The 19,000-nt window shown below is 32.4% G+C and overlaps 1 protein-coding gene across 2 annotated transcripts in view; it reads right to left on the reverse strand.

Annotated features, from left to right (window-relative positions):
- Positions 1-1,215: 1,215 nt before the first annotated feature.
- Positions 1,216-19,000, reverse strand: part of LOC144962821 (phosphatidylinositol-glycan-specific phospholipase D-like) — a 45,705-nt gene continuing 27,920 nt past the window's right edge. Inside the window, exons 15-25 of one of the 2 annotated variants that reach the window (XM_078896098.1) lie at positions 17,640-17,750; positions 16,915-16,983; positions 15,797-15,947; positions 14,519-14,577; positions 13,666-13,763; positions 11,962-12,158; positions 10,863-11,008; positions 9,496-9,583; positions 8,768-8,877; positions 6,250-6,327; positions 1,216-5,573 (exon numbers count right to left, since the gene is read on the reverse strand). In XM_078896098.1, coding sequence (XP_078752224.1) covers positions 5,496-5,573; positions 6,250-6,327; positions 8,768-8,877; positions 9,496-9,583; positions 10,863-11,008; positions 11,962-12,158; positions 13,666-13,763; positions 14,519-14,577; positions 15,797-15,947; positions 16,915-16,983; positions 17,640-17,750 — 1,185 coding nt within the window. In that variant the 3' untranslated portion in view covers positions 1,216-5,495. Of the gene's footprint in view, positions 5,574-6,223; positions 6,328-8,767; positions 8,878-9,495; positions 9,584-10,862; positions 11,009-11,961; positions 12,159-13,665; positions 13,764-14,518; positions 14,578-15,796; positions 15,948-16,914; positions 16,984-17,639; positions 17,751-19,000 lie in introns of both variants that reach the window. The other variant, XM_078896099.1, reaches the window with a different exon arrangement.

A 19,000-nucleotide genomic window follows, 5' to 3' on the forward strand; every position in this document is an offset into this window, starting at 1 on the left:
TCCAACAAAGAGGAACACACTCAAATGCTTACATTATACATTCAAAATAAAAATAATAATACATAACAGAGAGATGATTTACAAGGAAAAAAATATCATCTCCCAAAACAATAACTATGCATTTGACTGTTTCCCTCCCAGCTAGGATTCCGGCCAGTGCCAGGACAAAATCAAGTAATCTCATTCCAAGACAAAGACAGAAAGCATGTTGGAAAACAGATATAAGGGGATAGAAGACACAGTATGTACCTCCCTGCCCGCTATGGGAGGTCAGGATCCCCACCCAGGCAATTTTAGCGTGATAAGGTGAGAACAGATTTATAATTTATATAGATTATTGAAAAGTAGGGCTGTCGAGCGACATTGAGATCAAGTTTCCATTAGACTTACCTTCAACTTAAATGATAACAATAACATTTTTATGCCTAATGACATATAATATCAAGAGACAGGGGTTGGAATGGTGTCCATCAGATTGTGTAAAAGTACCAGACACGCATAATGGACACCGTTGATTATTGCACACAGACTGTATCATTGATTGAGGAGGCAGGGCTGTCTGCCAGTGACTGAACTGGATTGAAACACAAGTTATCTGCCTAACTTCAATAATTGCATGTGACAAAGCATTTTAAATCGGATTATACTTCAATCGTTTATTGATTGCATTGAACTAGAGTAGGTGAAGAGATGGTTTCGGTCAGTAAGATATTTGGAATATAGATTCATAAATCCTCTATATTGTAATGTCCTTCTCTCAAAATAAGTGTTTGAATCCATAACATGAATTTCCGGATTATGGTGTACAAAAAAAAAGAAGAAAAAATCTGTCCCCAGGCAACCTGTCCAGATAATGAAGAAAATTGTATGATTACTTCTTGAACCCAGTTGGCACTGATTTACTATCTGTCACTGATACAGAGAAAGAAGGATATTGGTGTGATTTGTGATCCATGATTGTATTAATAGGGCAAACAAGATGATTGGTATTATTCGTAGGGGTTTTTCTTATTTGAATGTAACCATGTTTCTTCAATTATATAATCTGCAAGGATTGGACACTGATCCACTTGTGTTTCCTCACGCACTATAACTGCACAAGAGATTGACCAAAGACACATTGGGAAACTTGTGGTTCCAACCAAAAAAAAAACTTTGATAAGTGTAAAATTCAAATAGGAGTACAACTATATTGAATGAAAAAAAAGAAGCTTATTTATAGAGACTTCAAAATAAATTTTATTCATACATTTGTATCAATTTTGAAATATTTTTCCAAAAAAAAAAAAAAAAATTCAACGAAGATATGTAAGTATGTGCTAAAAATATCAATAATACTTTGTGACGGTAAATAAATACAAATAATCATTTACATCTCAGTATCTTTTTCAGTTCAATGAATTTGAGAAAAAATTTGTAAAACGGAATTTATAATGATTTCAACAAGACTACTCTGCCTAAGGTGGTAAAAGTTAAATATCAGATAAATACTATTCTCATGTGGTACCACAATGTCAATTTTATAAAAACAATGTAGATGAGATCAAATCGGGAAATAATTTAGCAAAAACAAACAAAACAGGGAATCAATCTTCAAGAGTAAAAAAAAAAAACAACAAAAACTTAAATAATAGAGAAATATCCACTTAATCTGCTCAAAGGGGTCCATATCCAACAGCAGCACTTAGCATGTTGGATAAGACATGACACTTGTTAGGCGATATTAATTTTTTCTGACAGAGACAATGCTGTTAACAGCCATGTACTCATTTTACACCTGAGTACAGTGAGAGCATGTGAGTAAAGAGTAAAGATAACTCAACTACACGTCACTCAGAGTGGGACTCCTAAGGATCTTGCGATCCGAAGGCAAATGTCATACCAAAGACCACATAGCTGCACTAAAAAAATTGCAAAGAGCCTTTCCATGGTCATATAAAAAGTACAATTGAAAGACAAAAGGGTAGATAAATGGATTTTTATTTTAAAATTTCATTAAGTTATGAAAGAAAATCAAGGAATTGGCATAAGAGTTAGTTTTTAAAATAGATTAATTTATAAGTACATCTTGTTGAAATTGTTACACTGTGGCTGAAGATAATAAGGTGACAAAATATGGTGATTTGAAGAGATAAAACTGATAAATCTGTACATTTGTTTACCCAAACATGCAATGAAATTCACAAAATACTAAAGATGTCACATAATGCAGATGAAGAAATAATCCGATAAAAAAAAAGCCAATCCTGGCTTTTCAAAAAATCCATAATTCTCCTCACATGGACATTGTACAAAGGTAATTTTATATTGTATGTAAGCTATTGTCGATGAAAATAAAATAAAATAAAGATATCAGAATAAAAAAATGATGCACAAAAAAAGATACATACACACACATATTTCTTTATACAATTATTCTAAAATTATGATATTTGAGGTAGACCATTAATCTCAATTTTCTTTAGAAATACTCCCGCACTTAAGTGAGCATAATAACGTAATGTATAATTTAAATATATATTTTGTACAATGGAAAATTAATTATCACATTGGTAGAATGACCATGCATACGTTATATTCATAAAAATGAATTGGCTGTGCCGAGAATTTTTGTGTGTAAACATTTCAGTGCTAGCTAAGTGTATAAAAATAATGCAATCTCACACGGAAGAATTGTGCAACATTAAAAATAACAAATTAAATTGTACTCATATAAAACTCATTATTACTTCACCATCAATCCATAACAGATAATGTAACCTGGAAATCTTGAATGTATGTATCAAAAATGTTGAGTGGTCAATAAAAGGGGGCCCGGATTTGCAGTCCTGTTACTATTTAAAGGAATCAATGAAAAACATACGTGGAAATGTAAAGCAGTTGTCTTGAAATTTGTAAACCAATAAATAAAATATCAACTGTTTTTGTAAGATTCATTAAACACTAAATATCAGAATGGCACACAAATCTCCAAGTATTGGTCCCAATTACTAATTTATGGCTTTAAAAAAATTTCCTTGAAAAGACTAGCAACACGGATAAGCATAACAAACAACTAATAAATGATTATAAGTCCCTTTCATACTCCGGGTGTCTGTATTGAAAAATAACAAACATCCACTATTAAGTAAAAAAAAAATCAGTCCTTATACCATAGTGATCTCAATTGTGACAAGTTTCAGTACAATTTTTAGTGTACTTACAATTTGTATGCACATTTTGCTAATGTTTATGATATAAACAAAAGATAAGGTCTCCAATTGTGATGACTGAATCAAAATAGGAATATATGGCTTTGATCATACTTAAACGTAAAATACTAGGCAATATGTAATTCATTGTAGCTGTAGGAAATCACAGCCTGCTATTGAATGTTAATTAATCCTAAAAGAAATAGGAAAACCATTTTCAACATGGAAAAATACCCATTGGTCCCAAGTCAACGAGAAAAAACGTCCTTGGAACATTTGGAAAATCGAAATCAAACAAAATATGTAATTTTGTGATATTTAATGATATTTACTATAATGATGTGCCTCACAAAAATAGTTATAAGTTAAAGATTTTTATCTGTAAACCTGTGAAATTCTAAATACACTACTGCGAAATATCTGAATTTTGCCTGTAATAAATCTTGAAAAAAATTGGACAAAAAAACTTGGTGAGTTGTGAAATTTCAGCCCCTTTTTATTCTCACAGCCACCCAATATATCTTCATTGACACTTTTAGCTTTTCAAAGGTGTTTTTTTGTGTAGCTTCAAACACTTGCCTGCAATATACAAAAAGAAATTAATTTAATACATGATAATTATACAATGAAATTTCATTTTCATTTTCATAAAATCTGGAATGTCCACGTTTCGAGGGGAAAAAATTCATTTTAAGCTTTTTGTTTGTTTGTTGCTTTAGGTCTCTTCCAACACAATTGAGGTTATATGAGAGACCGCTGAAACAAAAAAACAAGCAATCTAACAAAAATAGTACAAATGTAAATCAAAATCATAACCTAAAGATATCATAAGCTAAACTATAAATAACCAAGAACAAACAGGCAGAAGATTTACAGAAAGAAAAAAAAAATCCCCTGTCAAAAATACAATCACAAACCAAAGAAGCAGGATAGGCTAGTAACGAGAAGAAGAAACGACATCACTATCGGATCGTACACCCATGCGAACATCATAGGTATATGATTCAAGGGTGATGCTCCCATCCAACCACCCGCTCATTTTAAGCCCCATTATACTTATGCAATGCAAAATGGAATCATTTTGGCAATAAATATCTTTCATAAAATTATTGTACTGTAGTGAAATTAATGTGCAATGAATACCAGAAATAGAGCACAATAGATATTTTTTTTTTTTAAGGGTTTTACGGCGCTTGCAACACATTAAGGTCATATCAGCGCCAGTAAAAAGGAAGAAAATGGGATAGTAAAAAGTTCTAGAATTACAATTAAAGCACAAAAGAAAAGGTGAGACAAAGGGGAATTGGTTCAAATAGGGAACAGATGTAGTAACCAAGAGCACACCGTCAAAGTACTTAGTTTGAGATCACCCAAATGTCTCATCCAGACACAAGCACAGGTCCCAACTAAGAGGAATGCACTCAAATGTTTACAAATCATATAATACAATATTTAAACTAAACATAATACAATGCATAACAGAGAGATGATGTACAAGGAAAAAAATATCATCACCCAAAACTATAACTATACATTTGACTGTTTCCCTCCCAGCCAAGGAACTCCGCCAGGGTCAGGACAAAATTAAGTAATCTCATTCCAAGAAAACGACAGGAAACAATTGGAAAAAGGGTATGGGGGGATAGAAGACACAGCATGTACCTCCCTGCCCACTATGGGAGGTCAGGATCCCCACCCAGGAGCACAATAGATTTAAATGTGAATATGTATATGTATGTATACACGCCATCAACATCATCAACAGTATTATTTTACACAAGTAAATACAAAGTTCAATTGTTCTAGCAAATAAATCGAAATTGTACATGCATTGTGCGTGTGTGTGTGTGTGTTTCTTTTGATTCATTCATATAAAAACTGAATACTTTAGGATAATAATTTTTGTATCAAAGTTTTTCATTTATGTTATGTAAGTGTGTGTGCGTGTATTTGGAGCTGTATATGTGAATGTTTCTGGGGGTTTTTTTTCATGTCATAACCCAGCTTGTTTGAGCAATGTTTACCTCACATGAATTGCAATTTGTTGGGGCAATAAAGAATCTTTTTTTATTTACTTTCATTCTAAAAAAATATACTATGATGGAATAAAACATTTTGAAGCATCCTCCATTAAAGGCATTTCACCGGTTGTAAGAGGATAATGAATACAATATACCTTTCTTCAACATACACACAGTGAGTTATTGAATTAGTTTCAATTCAAAAGAGTAGATATTCCAATCAAGCTGTGATTTTTTAAAAATATGGATTAAAAAAAAAGTAGTAAAAAAAAAAATCTTCAAATTAAAAATCAAATATTGCAATCGCCCCAGACAGCCTCTCTCCCCTTGAACTGTGTGATGCAGTCACCAAAAGGTTTATCTGTGAATAGAAAATAAATAAAAACTTAATTCATGCTTTCTGAATATATTACATGAAAAATTTAGATAAAAATTTAAGTTCATAAACGAGAACATGCTTTTTACAGATGCAAGTTAATTTCGAGTAAACGGTTTTTAGAGATCCAGACTGCTTATTACAAAGTTTACTTTGTAAAATAAATCTCAATGCTATCCTTAGTGAATGCCATGAATATGCGTTGGTTTGAGATCTTACATTAATCAATACCTGTAAAGAGCTCTAGTTGTAACTTGACTGTGTGTGCAAAATACCTTTGCAAAGAGCATATCAGTTAGGTTTTTAATCACTTGTTTGTATTCTAATTTAATTCATGTTCGAGTCAAAGACTTTACTACTACACCACAGCAAAATGCATGACAAGGAAACCAGTTTTCTATGAGTTCAACAGCATGAAGACACTTTTAGACCATTAACCACCCATTACGTGTGCCTGTGTGTGTGTGTGTGTGTGTGTGTGTGTGTGTGTGAGTAATTAGTGTTTCTTGTTTGTGTGAGTGTGTGTTGGTGTATGTCAGAGCTCCACCATTAGATAAATGATAGTTATTTTAATCGTGACTACAAAATCAACCAAAGTTAGTCATATTGCAATTGAAACATTCCCATTGAAGTACCTGAAAAGTGAAAATAACAATCAAACCTTTGTCTTTGACTTGACAACCGCAATCTGAGATCCAAATCTTGCAAATTGCTCATCCATGACCAGTTCATAGGTTGCCTAGATAAAAATAATTTAAAAAAAAAACCTGATAAATTTAATAGTGTGGAATTTAGTGATTCAACTTCAAAACCCCAAACACTTAAAAACTAGAACTAGTACAAAATGAAATCTCTTTCAGTTCATACAAAGTGTATAAGGCTAGAATCGAGAGCTGTCAAAAAAAAATTAATGCTACTAAATTTTTATTTTAAAGGATTTTACAACACTTGTGACACATTTAGGTCATTTCAGCGCCAGTCAAAAGGAAGAATATGGAATAATATAAAAAATAATCTAGATTTATAATTCAAAGCTAACGAGACAAAGGGGACTGGTTCAAATTGGGAACATACGTAGATTTCAAGAGCACACTATCAGTGTACTTATTTTGAAATCACCATTTCATCCAGACACAAGCACAGGATCCCACTAAGGAATGCACTCAAATGCTTACAAATCATTATATACTAAAAACACACGCACACACACACACACACACACACACACACATACATATATACATATATTAAATAAAACAGTACATAATAGAGAATTGATTCACAATCCAAAAAATATCAGCCAAGTAATTTCAATCCAAGACAATTGCTTTTTTTGTATGAGTTTTACGACGCTTGTAAAACATTAAGGTCATTTCAGCGCCAGTAAAAAGGAAGAAAACTGGAAAGTAAAAAAAATTCTAGAATTACAATTAAAATCACACAAGAAAAGTAAGACAAAAGGGATTGGTACAAATAGGGAACAGGTGTAGATTCCAAGTTTACTACCATTGTGCATAGTTTGAGATCACTTAAAAGTCTCATCCAGACACAAGCACAGGATCCCACTAAGAGGAGCACACACAAATGCTTACATTTTAAATTCAAAACAACAAATATATATAACAATACATAACAGAGAGGTGATTTACAAGGAAAAAAATATCAAATAATCTCATTCCAATATAATGACAAAAAACAAGTTGGAAAACATATAGGGGTATAGAACACACAGTCAGTGACCTTCCCTGTCCACGAGGAGGAGTGGGGGGGGGGGGGGGGGGGAGGGGGCATAATTTCTACCCAGATTCTGTATTTTTCAACAATACACGCTTGAAAACTTGAAGTGCATCTTTTCTTTTTCTTTTGGAGCTAAATATAACAGAGACTTTTTACAGGTCTGACAATCACTGCTTGAGTTTCCAAACTACAATGATCGTAAATTTCTGAAGAATTTCACTTATAGTAAAAAGAAATTTATAAATCAAAACAACAAAGATAAAAAGCATGAAACTGATATTAATCTTGAACCACTACAACAGAGGAGAAAGCGTGACAAAGTAACAATATTTTGCAAAGGCCTAAACAATCAAGTTAAATTACCCCTCAGTGATATTCAACCAAATAAGAGGAAGTCACCCAAGTTTATGGTTCCCCACTCTAGAGTGGATGCCCAATTGTACTCGTTCATACCATTGATATTAAGACAGTGAATAGTCTCACGTCTCCAATGAAAGAAAAATACTGTGGTCTGTGGAATCTTCAAAATTTGAAGTTACAGACTTAAAAGGAAGAAGAAGAAGAAGAAAAATCCATAACCCAATATTATATCAACGTGGAGTCACTTACAATCTCATATAGTCAGGAGAGAAAATAGAAACAAAAATTATGTTCATGTTTAAAATATTAACATATATATCCTATTTATATCTTTAAAGCCAATTACAGAATCATTAAATTAAATATCCTATTCATAATGATTCTAAATGATTTAAGTTGTCCCTCCCCCTAAGATGGTGGTTCCACTTGTTTGTGATAATGTAAAATAGCTCAGTGAGAATTCTGCTTTAAGTCAATGTTGCACGACTGACTATGTAAGAGAAAGAGAGGAGGATTGGCTACATTGGGGTGTTGATGAGACACTGCATTAACAACAAAGAAGGACACGTTTATCAATCAGCAAGATATATGTAACCAACCAATGAATTCATGTACACTTTTCATACGCCACATATTCAAATATAGTCAAGAAAATTTTGATGGTTCCAAGAGAATAGTTATTTAAAAAAAACAAAAAAACAACAACAAAAAAACCCCCAGCAAACAAACAAAAAAACTCTGATTGCCCTACTCTTTCTGTAGCATCTGTCCAGTAATGTCATGGTATCATTAAATATTAGGGTGTTATTATTTGGAGGCTTTTACTGAATGAATCTATACTATATCATTAGAATTCCATTTTCCATAAAATTCTGTAATTCAAAAAAATTGCTGGGAACAAAGGTGTCCAGATTACATAGATGTAACTTTATAATAAACTTTTATGTGGTTCATACTAATCTAACTTACAATTCATCATTTTAAAAAAAAAAAAAAAAAAAGCAAACAAAAACATCAAAAACAACAAAAAACAAACAACACAAATTATGCCAATATTTTTGTTGGTTGAATGATATCACTACCTTCTTTGCTGGACAAGGCTCCACATTATGAAATATACCGCAGTTACCAGTAGCGTCTCCTTTGGGGAAGTATTTACCACCCATAAAAATGTAAACACTGCCTTGTTCAGCTGGTAAAAGAAAAAAAAATAAGTATATAATGAGTGGAAAATTATATCATATAAATCGACTGAACTTTCATACAACCAAAATAACCCCAAACAAAACGACAAACAATGTAAACAATAATAAGATGAATGCGACTAAAAATTTGGTTATAACATATAGCCGCAACAAGCAAATGAGATAAAATAAAATTCCATGCCATTTGCCCTCTTATTTCAATAATATTTAACCAAAAGAAATAGCAATTCGAGACATTTGAATTACTGGTTTTTTATTCACTGCTAAAGGCATGGTCTGTGCAAAGCACGAACTTTGTTTTAAAAGTAACAATTCAGATACATTCGTTGCTGATTTATAAACAAATAATATAATTCTGTAACTATTCATCAAAGATGCTCAGATGAAATGGATGCTCTGACTTTACTTATTTCAGAAGATCGAATTGCTCTATTAAAAAGGACATACCAAAGCTAATCAAATGATAAATATTTAGAAAATGAAAAAAAAAATCTAATATAAATTTTAAAACAATACCCATCAAAATACATGTCCAATATAATCAGTACATTGTGAATATGGCTCTTAAGAAAAAAAATAGAATTTAAAGATAAAAGCCTTCTTACCTCCATGTAATTCCTCTGTGAGGTCTTTGGTCCTTAATGGCGATCCAATTATAAAATCGTCTAAACCATCTCTATTTAAATCATAAAACTGGAAAATATGAAAGTAATGAGTTGAAAATAAAGCTCACAGTGATCAAGATGCGATAATAATTGATAAAGTTGTGCAACAATTAAAGAATACTGCTAAAACTATTTTTACCCAAATGTATGAGGATGAGTCAAAAAGTAATGGGACAAATGTACTACTGAGTTCATTTCATTTTCATGAGACGTCTTATTTGGCTCACTTGAACTTACACATGTAGTCTTTAAACATTTTGAACATTTTAATTCTGTCAAATTTTGACAAAGTTATGGCAGTTCAAAATGGTTGCCCCCACGAAGTTCCATCAGAGACAGGAAGTTTTCTTTGAATTTTTTGCTTTCAAGGAAGAAACCTTGAGTAACATTTTTAAACGCCTTGGGAAAGTTTATAAAACTTCTATAGAGGCAGTGTTTTTAGGTGGGTTGAACGTGCATCTCGTCATTCAAAAGAAAATGAGATGCAATCCAACACCTAACTTGAAACCCTTCTCAACCATGTCTTTAACTGACAAATCTTGTGATGGTCTCGTCCAAGCAGTGTCAACTCAGTGAATCAAATTAAGACAGAAGCATTGATTAGATCTGATAGAAGAACTTCTCGTGATGAGATAGCAGGTACAAACAGACATTAAAGTGACAGAAAGCAAGAATATGATGAGCTAGACTAGATTTGGAGATGGAACGAGTACTGTTTCTTCATGAAAATGTCCTTCCACACATGTGACTGGAAAAGGGAGGTAATCGATGGACAACACTGTCTCATCCTCCATATTCACTTTCAGGCTTCCGTTTTTTTGGTCCACTGAAGAGGTCAATGAGGGGACATCGCTTTGAGGATGATGAAGAAGCCAAGACAGTCGTGAAAAATTGATTGAAAGTTCAGTCAACTCAGTTTTACGAGGATGGAATACATGACCTTACAAAAAGGTGGACTGTGGCTATCGAGAGAGACGGAGACTATGTTGAGAAGTAGCATTCTACTCGGCTAATGCCAAACTTTAATTTGAGGTATATTGCATGGTATTGATTCAATTTGTTTTAAAGTAATAAGCAGAGTCCCATTACTTTTGACTCACCCTCATAATTTATTATGTGATTGATAATCTACTAACAATTGTCATTTTTTTCTCTTACTGTATGAAAATTATTCTTTTAAAACTTTTTTTTTTCACATAACAATTTTCTTGTGGTTGTAACTTGTTTTGTCTCTTGTATTTAATGCTTTTGGACGGGTGTCTAAGAGGCATTTATCTGACTTGGACACGAATTTCTGCTTTTCTTACCTTGAGCTGTGATCCAAATCTACCAAATCTCCTATTGCCATTAAAGACAGCCAAAGGATATTGATAAAAGTTGGAAATATTGTATAGGTGTACTGAGCCAACTTGGAAAAACTCAATAGGAATATGGTCAATATGGCCTTTTACATCTGAGAAGATAGGAATAAAGATGACCGTACAACTTAGTAGTGATAAGAGTAGCTGCTAATATCTAATTTATTAAAAGATAAATAAATACATAAACTAATATAATAAATAAATGAATACATTAATAATAAGTGATCAATGAATAAATATTGGAAAAAAAATTATCAGGTACACAATGAGACTGATTAGCAAGCTGTTTATTTTTTTTTTTTATAACTGCACTTTATTTTATTACAAGGCCAATATGTATATACATTCAGTATGAACCATAATATAAAATGATAAACTTGTGATTTAAAAAAAAAAAAGAAGATAAATTTACAAAAACCAAAAGAACAAAAAGCAAAGCAAGACAAAAAAAAATAAAAAAATAAATAGATTATTTAAAAAAAACTAATTCATAAAATTGATAAATAATAATAATAATATAATAATAATAATAATAATAATAATAATAATAATAATAATAATAATAATAATAATAATAATAATAAATACATTGCATTTGTTGAGTGCTCTACCATGTCATGAGGAAGTGCTAAGGGCGCTTTACTACAGGGGTATCAACAAGTCAATTTAGAAAAGAGCGACGTCTTAAGATGCTTTTAAAACATTTCTTCCGATGAACAATGCCATAATTTTTTTTAGATGTTTGTTCCAGAGGATTGGGACAATAAATATGAAATTAAGAAATTAATCTAACATAATGATGACAAATTTGTTATGTCACATAGAAAAAGGAAATAAAAAAAATAAAAAAGCAGCTGCTAAAATATTGCTTTGGATTGAATAAAAAATACTCTTCCAAAATTAGTTTTATTCTGTTTTGTATTCCTTTTATATCTATTGGATGTAAATAATGTGTATTCGATACATTGGAACATTTGTTTTATCACTGTAATATTCATTGTGGTATCGTAAACCAAATACCAAACATAACAATGTATCTACTCACTGTTTCCAGCCAAGGAGACTGCCACAATGTCTGTGTAGGCATCGTACGGCCTCCCCATTACCACGGAGCTCCCCATCATTTGAAATTTCCTAGATCCCAAAAGCTCTCTGAATGGCATGATTTCAACACCCTGTGACTTATACATGCTAACTCTTCCAATAGCTTGAATATCTCGGGGGTCAAAACCACATTTGGGTCTAGATTGAACCACAAATTTGAAATAAAATACAATAAGACAAAGATCGAAAATACATCCAGAAGTGTCCAATGGAATGCATAAACTAATTGTTACTGTCAAAAAGGACAATTACCAATACCGATGTTATTCTATTCAATCCCTTTAGTATTTTTTTCATATAGCGCAATACCCATTAAATGTGCTCAAAGCACTTTAAAAGGGTTTCCAAACCAACAGAAACATTTAACATATAGGACATGACATGATGCCTATGAGGTTTTATTTCATTTTTTTTTTAAAAGAGACAATCTTATCACCAGCTAGATATTCATTTTATACCTGAGGTCGGTGAGAGAATTTGAGTAAAGAGCTCAATTTTGTGCCACTTTGTGCAATAGTTTGTTGTTATCTTAGGTGTATAAATGATCTTGTAATGGTTATAGCAAAAATAAAACAAAAAATTAGTGCCTTAGACATTAGCAGGTCACTTTGAGTCAATATAGATGTGAATTAGTATATGGATTTTTGCAGTGGCGAATACTGTAAGAGTGCTAGTATATATATAAAGACACTTAAAAAAGACAACTGGTACAGCATGAAATGGACATTTAGTTCCATTGGCCTGCTGAGAACATTGTGGAGCGCATCGAGCACGGTGAATCTGTCACAGCCTATAGCCAGCTTCCCATTCATATCTGAGTAGAGTGCCTAACCATAATGCACAATTTGTCGACAAAGGGGAAACCTGAAATATCCACACCAGTTGTCTTTCAAGTTTCTATTCTATTTTATTATTGTTTTCTATACAGCATGCCACACATTTTTAAAAATTCATGGCACACCTTTTATTTCACTGTATTCTATTTGATTCACACTTGTTTCCTTACTAAGGAGCAGTCTATTAGGGAATAATCATCATTGTCCCATCATTGCTTTGTTTATTCACCTTAACAATTACCATCCTCTTACCTCTCATTAATCTTAGGCATTTTGTTGACAAAGGAGAAACCTGAAACATTCGTATTTGTATTAGTAAATTAGACAGAAACTTCTATTCCATTTTATTATTGTTTCTACGTGCCAAGGACACAACACTTCAAGTAGCTTTTTGATCTGGAGTATATCCTGTTGTTTTAAAGTGTGAAATGGACAATAGCAATTGCTTGCTACCTTTTGGATAGAAGCTAGTTTATTGAAAAGTACATTACCTATTATTATATAACAAACCCAGCACCCAATCCATGCAGAGTGGACAAGGGGGTGGGCGTGGGGAATCAATCTCATCTTCACCCGGGATCGATCTCGGTTCTGTTGTATGGAGAAGTGCTTTACAAACTGAGCTATCGGGACCCTCAAGGATGCAACACTTGGGCCAAACATTAGGGATGATTGTCTCACATCAGGCCAATGACCATGATCAACAATATTGAGTTTTGTTACTAGACGATACATTATAACGATGCAACACCAATGCTTACTAAATGAGCAAAAACAACAATTACTTGCTCCAATAATGAGAAACTTACTGAGCACATTTTCTGAAGTTTGGTTCTCCGACAGCTAGATACACTCTATCATCTCCAAATGATTTTACATCGACACTTTTTCCGTACCAACTGTAATTCTGAACCAGATGAAATAGTGAAATCACAGGGAAATTAGTGATAAAGAAAATTTTAAAAAAAACCCTAAAAAAAACAAATCCAACAACAAAAACAAACAAAACATAAAAGTGATCAGAAAATATCTTCAATACATTATAAGATTTCATCCTTTTATAAGTAAATGAGGATTAATAGAGAATTCAAAGATAACTATTTCCCATGATTATTTATATTACTGTTTCCAATATAGGCTCACGCAGACTGAAAACTTGAAAGGGTTCCAAACAGAGACAAAAATTAAAAAATGAAATATATCTGACTCACTTTGATCTTTGACCACTATCACCCTAAAGCAAATCCAGCTAACTGGAAAACGTCTAAGTCTGCAGTCATCACTAGAGCCAGGCTCCATCGCATTTGACAAATTCCACCAAGAACAAAACCAACCAAATATAGCTTTTTCCCTCGAACAATACACGAAAGGAGCAAAATACCATATGACGTAATTGACATCACAGACCACACATCATTTTTACACGTTTTCCACATACACAAGACCACGAGGAGGATTGAATGACTGGAGTGACAGGTTAGTGTGGTGTGATAGATAAAATTGATGTGTACAAGATTTGCGGCGATAGACACAGTGTGCCTTTTGCATCTTATGGACTTGAGTTTGAACTTGATCTAGATAAATCATGGGAGAAAATATTTTAATGCAAATGTTTATCTCACCTTAAAAAGGTTAACATGGGGAAATATTTTATATCCTTACCTGGCTACCAGTCATTACATCTTCAAACCCAGTTATTGGTATCTTCATTCCATACCTCCCTTGAGAGAAAATGAAAATCAATATTGTAAAGAATGAATTAAAATCTCAAACAAATGGAACAACTCTTTGCTCTAATCGATTTTGTAACATAATGAGAACAAAACTGACTACTGACTGAATTTAGTAAAAGTTTACAAACATTTGTTACAATTTAACAATTAATGATAACACAAAATGTAAGCAAAATTACCATCTTTTCGATAGTGTAGACATTATGACAAGACTGCAAAACAATAAACGCTAAAAAGATATTTTATAGGATATGGAACATTCCTAAAAGTTTTGAACTAATAATAAATCCTATGGTGCACCTTTGAAAAGGCATCATTTTTTTGGATGATATTTACAAACAAACATTTGAAGTGGAGAGTAGTACTTATCTCTAAATAAAATAATCAAACACCGAATTCCATAGATTGCTTTTGATAACATCAATAATAATAATAATAATAATAATAATAATAATAATAATAATAATAATAATAATAATAATAATAATAATAATCTTGATGATGATGATGATAATAACATTATTACTATAATTAAAATCATCATCATCATCATCATCATCATCATCATCATCATCATCATCACTATTATTATTATTATTATCATCATCATCATCATCGCTATCATCATCATCAATGATGATGATGATGCTGATGAATCATCATCATCCTCAACATCGTTATAATAATAATAATAATAATAATAATAATAATAATAATAATAATAATAATAATAATAATAATAATAATAATAATAATAATACTAATAATAATAATAATAATAATAATAATAATAATAATAATAATAATAATAATATAATAAAATAATAATAATAATAATAATAATAATAATAATAATAATAATAATAATAATATGATAATAATAATAATAATAATAATAATTAATAATAATAATAATAATAATAATAATAATAATAATAATAATAATTGTTATTATTATTATCATTATTACTATTATTATTTTATTATTGTTATTATTATTATCATCATTATTCTCCATCATCCCCAATGCTATTATTATTTCCAATGAAAAGAGTTGTTATTTTTCAATTCATATATCAATATTCTGATAATAATGTACATATCAGATAACAAAACATGGGACTTAAATGCACATCAAAATATCAAATTCTGTCGATTAACAATTTTAATGCTTTTTTCAACATGAATTTTAAGGACCAATCAGTACCTTGATATGATTTATCTGCCTTTACAACACCCACTAAACCCCTCTGCTTGCCTCCACCAGGAGCAAAAGCAGAGGCAACAATGAGGTCATGGTAAAAATCAGAGTTGATATCACCAGTTGCTAGAGTTGATCCAAGAGTGCAGTATGTTTCCTGTTTTAAAAACATTATAATTATAAACGGTGTTGTCATTTTATTGTAGACTAAAAAAACAAAACAAAACCAAACCCAAAAACCCAAAATATTTCCGATTAAGCTGGTAATTCTGGAATCATTGAGAATGCAATATGAACAGTCATTTCAGAACAAGTAAAACTTGGTGGAATATTTAAATACTTCTAAGACTTTGTGGCAAAAAATTGAAACAATTGTCAATTCAAATAAGATACCAATAGCTTTAGTCACAAACCGTTCAACTAAGCAGGAGATTTTAAACATTACCGACTATATATGGCCCAATAGATATGAATGGTTGCCTCATGTGTCAAAATAGAGCATTTTGAATAGATAGATTTATCTAATAGTAATAGACATGATGTTCCATTAGTTGAGGAGTGATATTTTCCTCATATTTTAAAATGCGTTAAATCTTGGAGATGAACAGTTTACAATTGAAGCCATCGATATGTTACCCCCTATTTTTCTGCTATCTACTTTAAGGCAGTCATCTGAAAAAATAATAAATAAGAAATCCTGACTTTTATGAATGACTTGATAACTCTGAACCATCTTTCTATTCTCTTTAAGTGTGTGTACAGTCTGGTTTTCTATATCATTTGATCTGTTGTCTGAAAATACAGGGGGTCTCGATTGCACAGTTGGTAGAGCACTTGCTTCACACGCAAAAGGAAAGGGATTGACAATGGTGGAAGTCAATATTATTTTCTGACACACCCCACTCTTCCCCCCCCCCCCCCCCCCCCCTGTCCAACCAGCATTGACTGGGTAGTTAGGTCTGTTCAATATGTGGAAAGTCCTTTAGGATAGACTAGCATCATGTCGAAAGGATAGCAAGCAATTGGTTTTGTTGGTTTAATGCTATAGAAACAGGGATAGACTCCAAGATTACTGCACAAAGACGAAAAGAGAATTTGCTGAAAGGAAAAAACATTTATTTTACCTCACAGTTCACCTCTCCTCGTAATGAAAACTTGTTTTTCCCGAGGACAGAAAAAATATAAACCTTTCCCTGAAAATAGAAATTGAGAAATAAGTAAAACTATGTGTAAGGTATTGGGGGTCCCGATAGCTCAGTTGGTAGAGCACTCGCTTCACTAACAAAGGGACAGAGATCGATCTTGGGTGCAGTGATTGGGTAGCTGATCTGATAGATCTGGTGGAAAGTACTTTGCGATAGACTAGCATCCTATCCAAAGAGTAGCAAGCAATTGCTATTGTCCGTTTCACGCTAAAGAAACCGGGATAACTCTGGCCCCATGGGCCTTTGGCCCTGAGGAACTACTACTCTATGTGTAAGGTATTGTGAAAGACAAAATATTAGTGCACACTTTTGCCACTTTTAAAACCTTACCTAAAACAGAATTTTCCAAGAGAATTTCAACCAGTGAAAAATAATAATGTGTAGTTTTTGGCATTTAGCCTTAGAGCTAGAATGTGAAGCTTCACAGATTACAATGTGCTCTATAAACGATTTGTTATTATCACTAGTATTACCATTTTTTTTTAAAAAGAAAAGAAAAAAAATCATGACTGAAATTACAGCATAAAACTAATTTGCAATAACTGATTACTAGTGAACAAAGTAGCGTTTTGATAAATACCACTATCAACATCAATATTAATATCTACCTTAAGAAGGGAAATATCAATGATTAATATCCTCACCACATAAGTAAGGTTCTCAGACCCATAGCTGGGAGCTCCAATGGCAATGTCTAAGGTTCCATCCTTATCAAAATCAAATATTGCTAAAGATGAACCAAATTGGGTGTGCGCCTGAAATAGACAAAAGGAAACAACAAAAGCTATTAAAATAAAGAAGTTAATGAACATATTACAATATTATTAACGAAAGAGTGAAAATGGAAAGGCTTCGTATGGGAACAAAACAGACAATGGACGTTTCGGGTACAAACCCTTCGTCAGCACAACAATACACAAATAAACGTGGAAAACAAATAAAATATAATGAAAAATAACTTGTATCGTCTGTACTCAATGGTGGTTGCAGTATGAATGAAATGTTAGCGTGGCGTGGGTAGAGGATAGGGTGCCCCAGGGGGGTGATCTAATTGATAAGCAAAGGTCAGCGTCAGGGAACAGAACTTTCCAGACTATAATGGAAGATAAAAGACATATTGGTAGTAGTAGTAGTAGTAGTAGTAGTAGTAGTAGTAGTAGTAGTAGTAGTAGTAGTAAGTAGTAGTAGTAGTAGTAGTAGGCTTGTAGTAGTAGTAGTAGTAGTTGTAGTTAGTAGTAGTAGTAGTAGTAGTAGTAGTAGTAGTAGTAGTAGTAGTAGTAGTAGTATAGTAGTAGTAGTAGTAGTAGTAGTAGTAGTAGTAGTAGTAGTAGTAGTATTTAGTAGTAGTAGTTAGAACGCTGTAGTTAAACAGTAGGGGGCGGGGAGGGGGCGAGGTGAAAGGGTCACGGCGGAGGGGGGGGGGGGGGGGGGGGTGGGTTTGTTGAATGAGCGAAGGTCGAATCTTCGCGAAGGAACGATGCGATAGTAAAGTGGAATACACCGATAAATAGATAGATGGATAGACAGATAGATAGGTAGATAGACAGAAAAGAGGGGAGAGAAGAGAGTGAGAGAGAAAAAAAAAAAAAAAAAAATAATTTTTAAATAAATAAAAAAAAAAAAAAAATTATTAAAAAATTAAAAAACAAACAAAACAAAAAAACAATAAAAAAAAACAAAAAAAAAACAATTAATTAAAAAAATAAATAAAAAAATAAAAAGGGGGGGACCTGTAGAGAGGGGAAATTAGAGAGAGAGAGGGGGGGGGGGGAAAGGGAGAAAGAGAGAGAGAGGGGGGGGGACAAAGAAAAGAAAGAAGAGAGAGAGAGAGAGAGAGAGAGAGAGAGAGAGAGAGAGAGAGAGAGAGAGAGAGAGAGAGAGAGAGAGAGAGAGAGAGAGAGGGGAGGGGAGGTGAGAGCGGGCGAGTAAACAGCCGAGTGATAGCTGGGTCTATATGTATATTAATGGATAAAAAAGTGGATGATTGGACACATTGAGAGATAGC

The sequence above is a fragment of the Berghia stephanieae genome, chromosome 1, assembly GCF_034508935.2.
Source record: "Berghia stephanieae isolate SIO BIC M18660-M18661 chromosome 1, UCSD_Bste_1.3, whole genome shotgun sequence".
Lineage (NCBI taxonomy): Eukaryota > Metazoa > Mollusca > Gastropoda > Nudibranchia > Aeolidiidae > Berghia > Berghia stephanieae.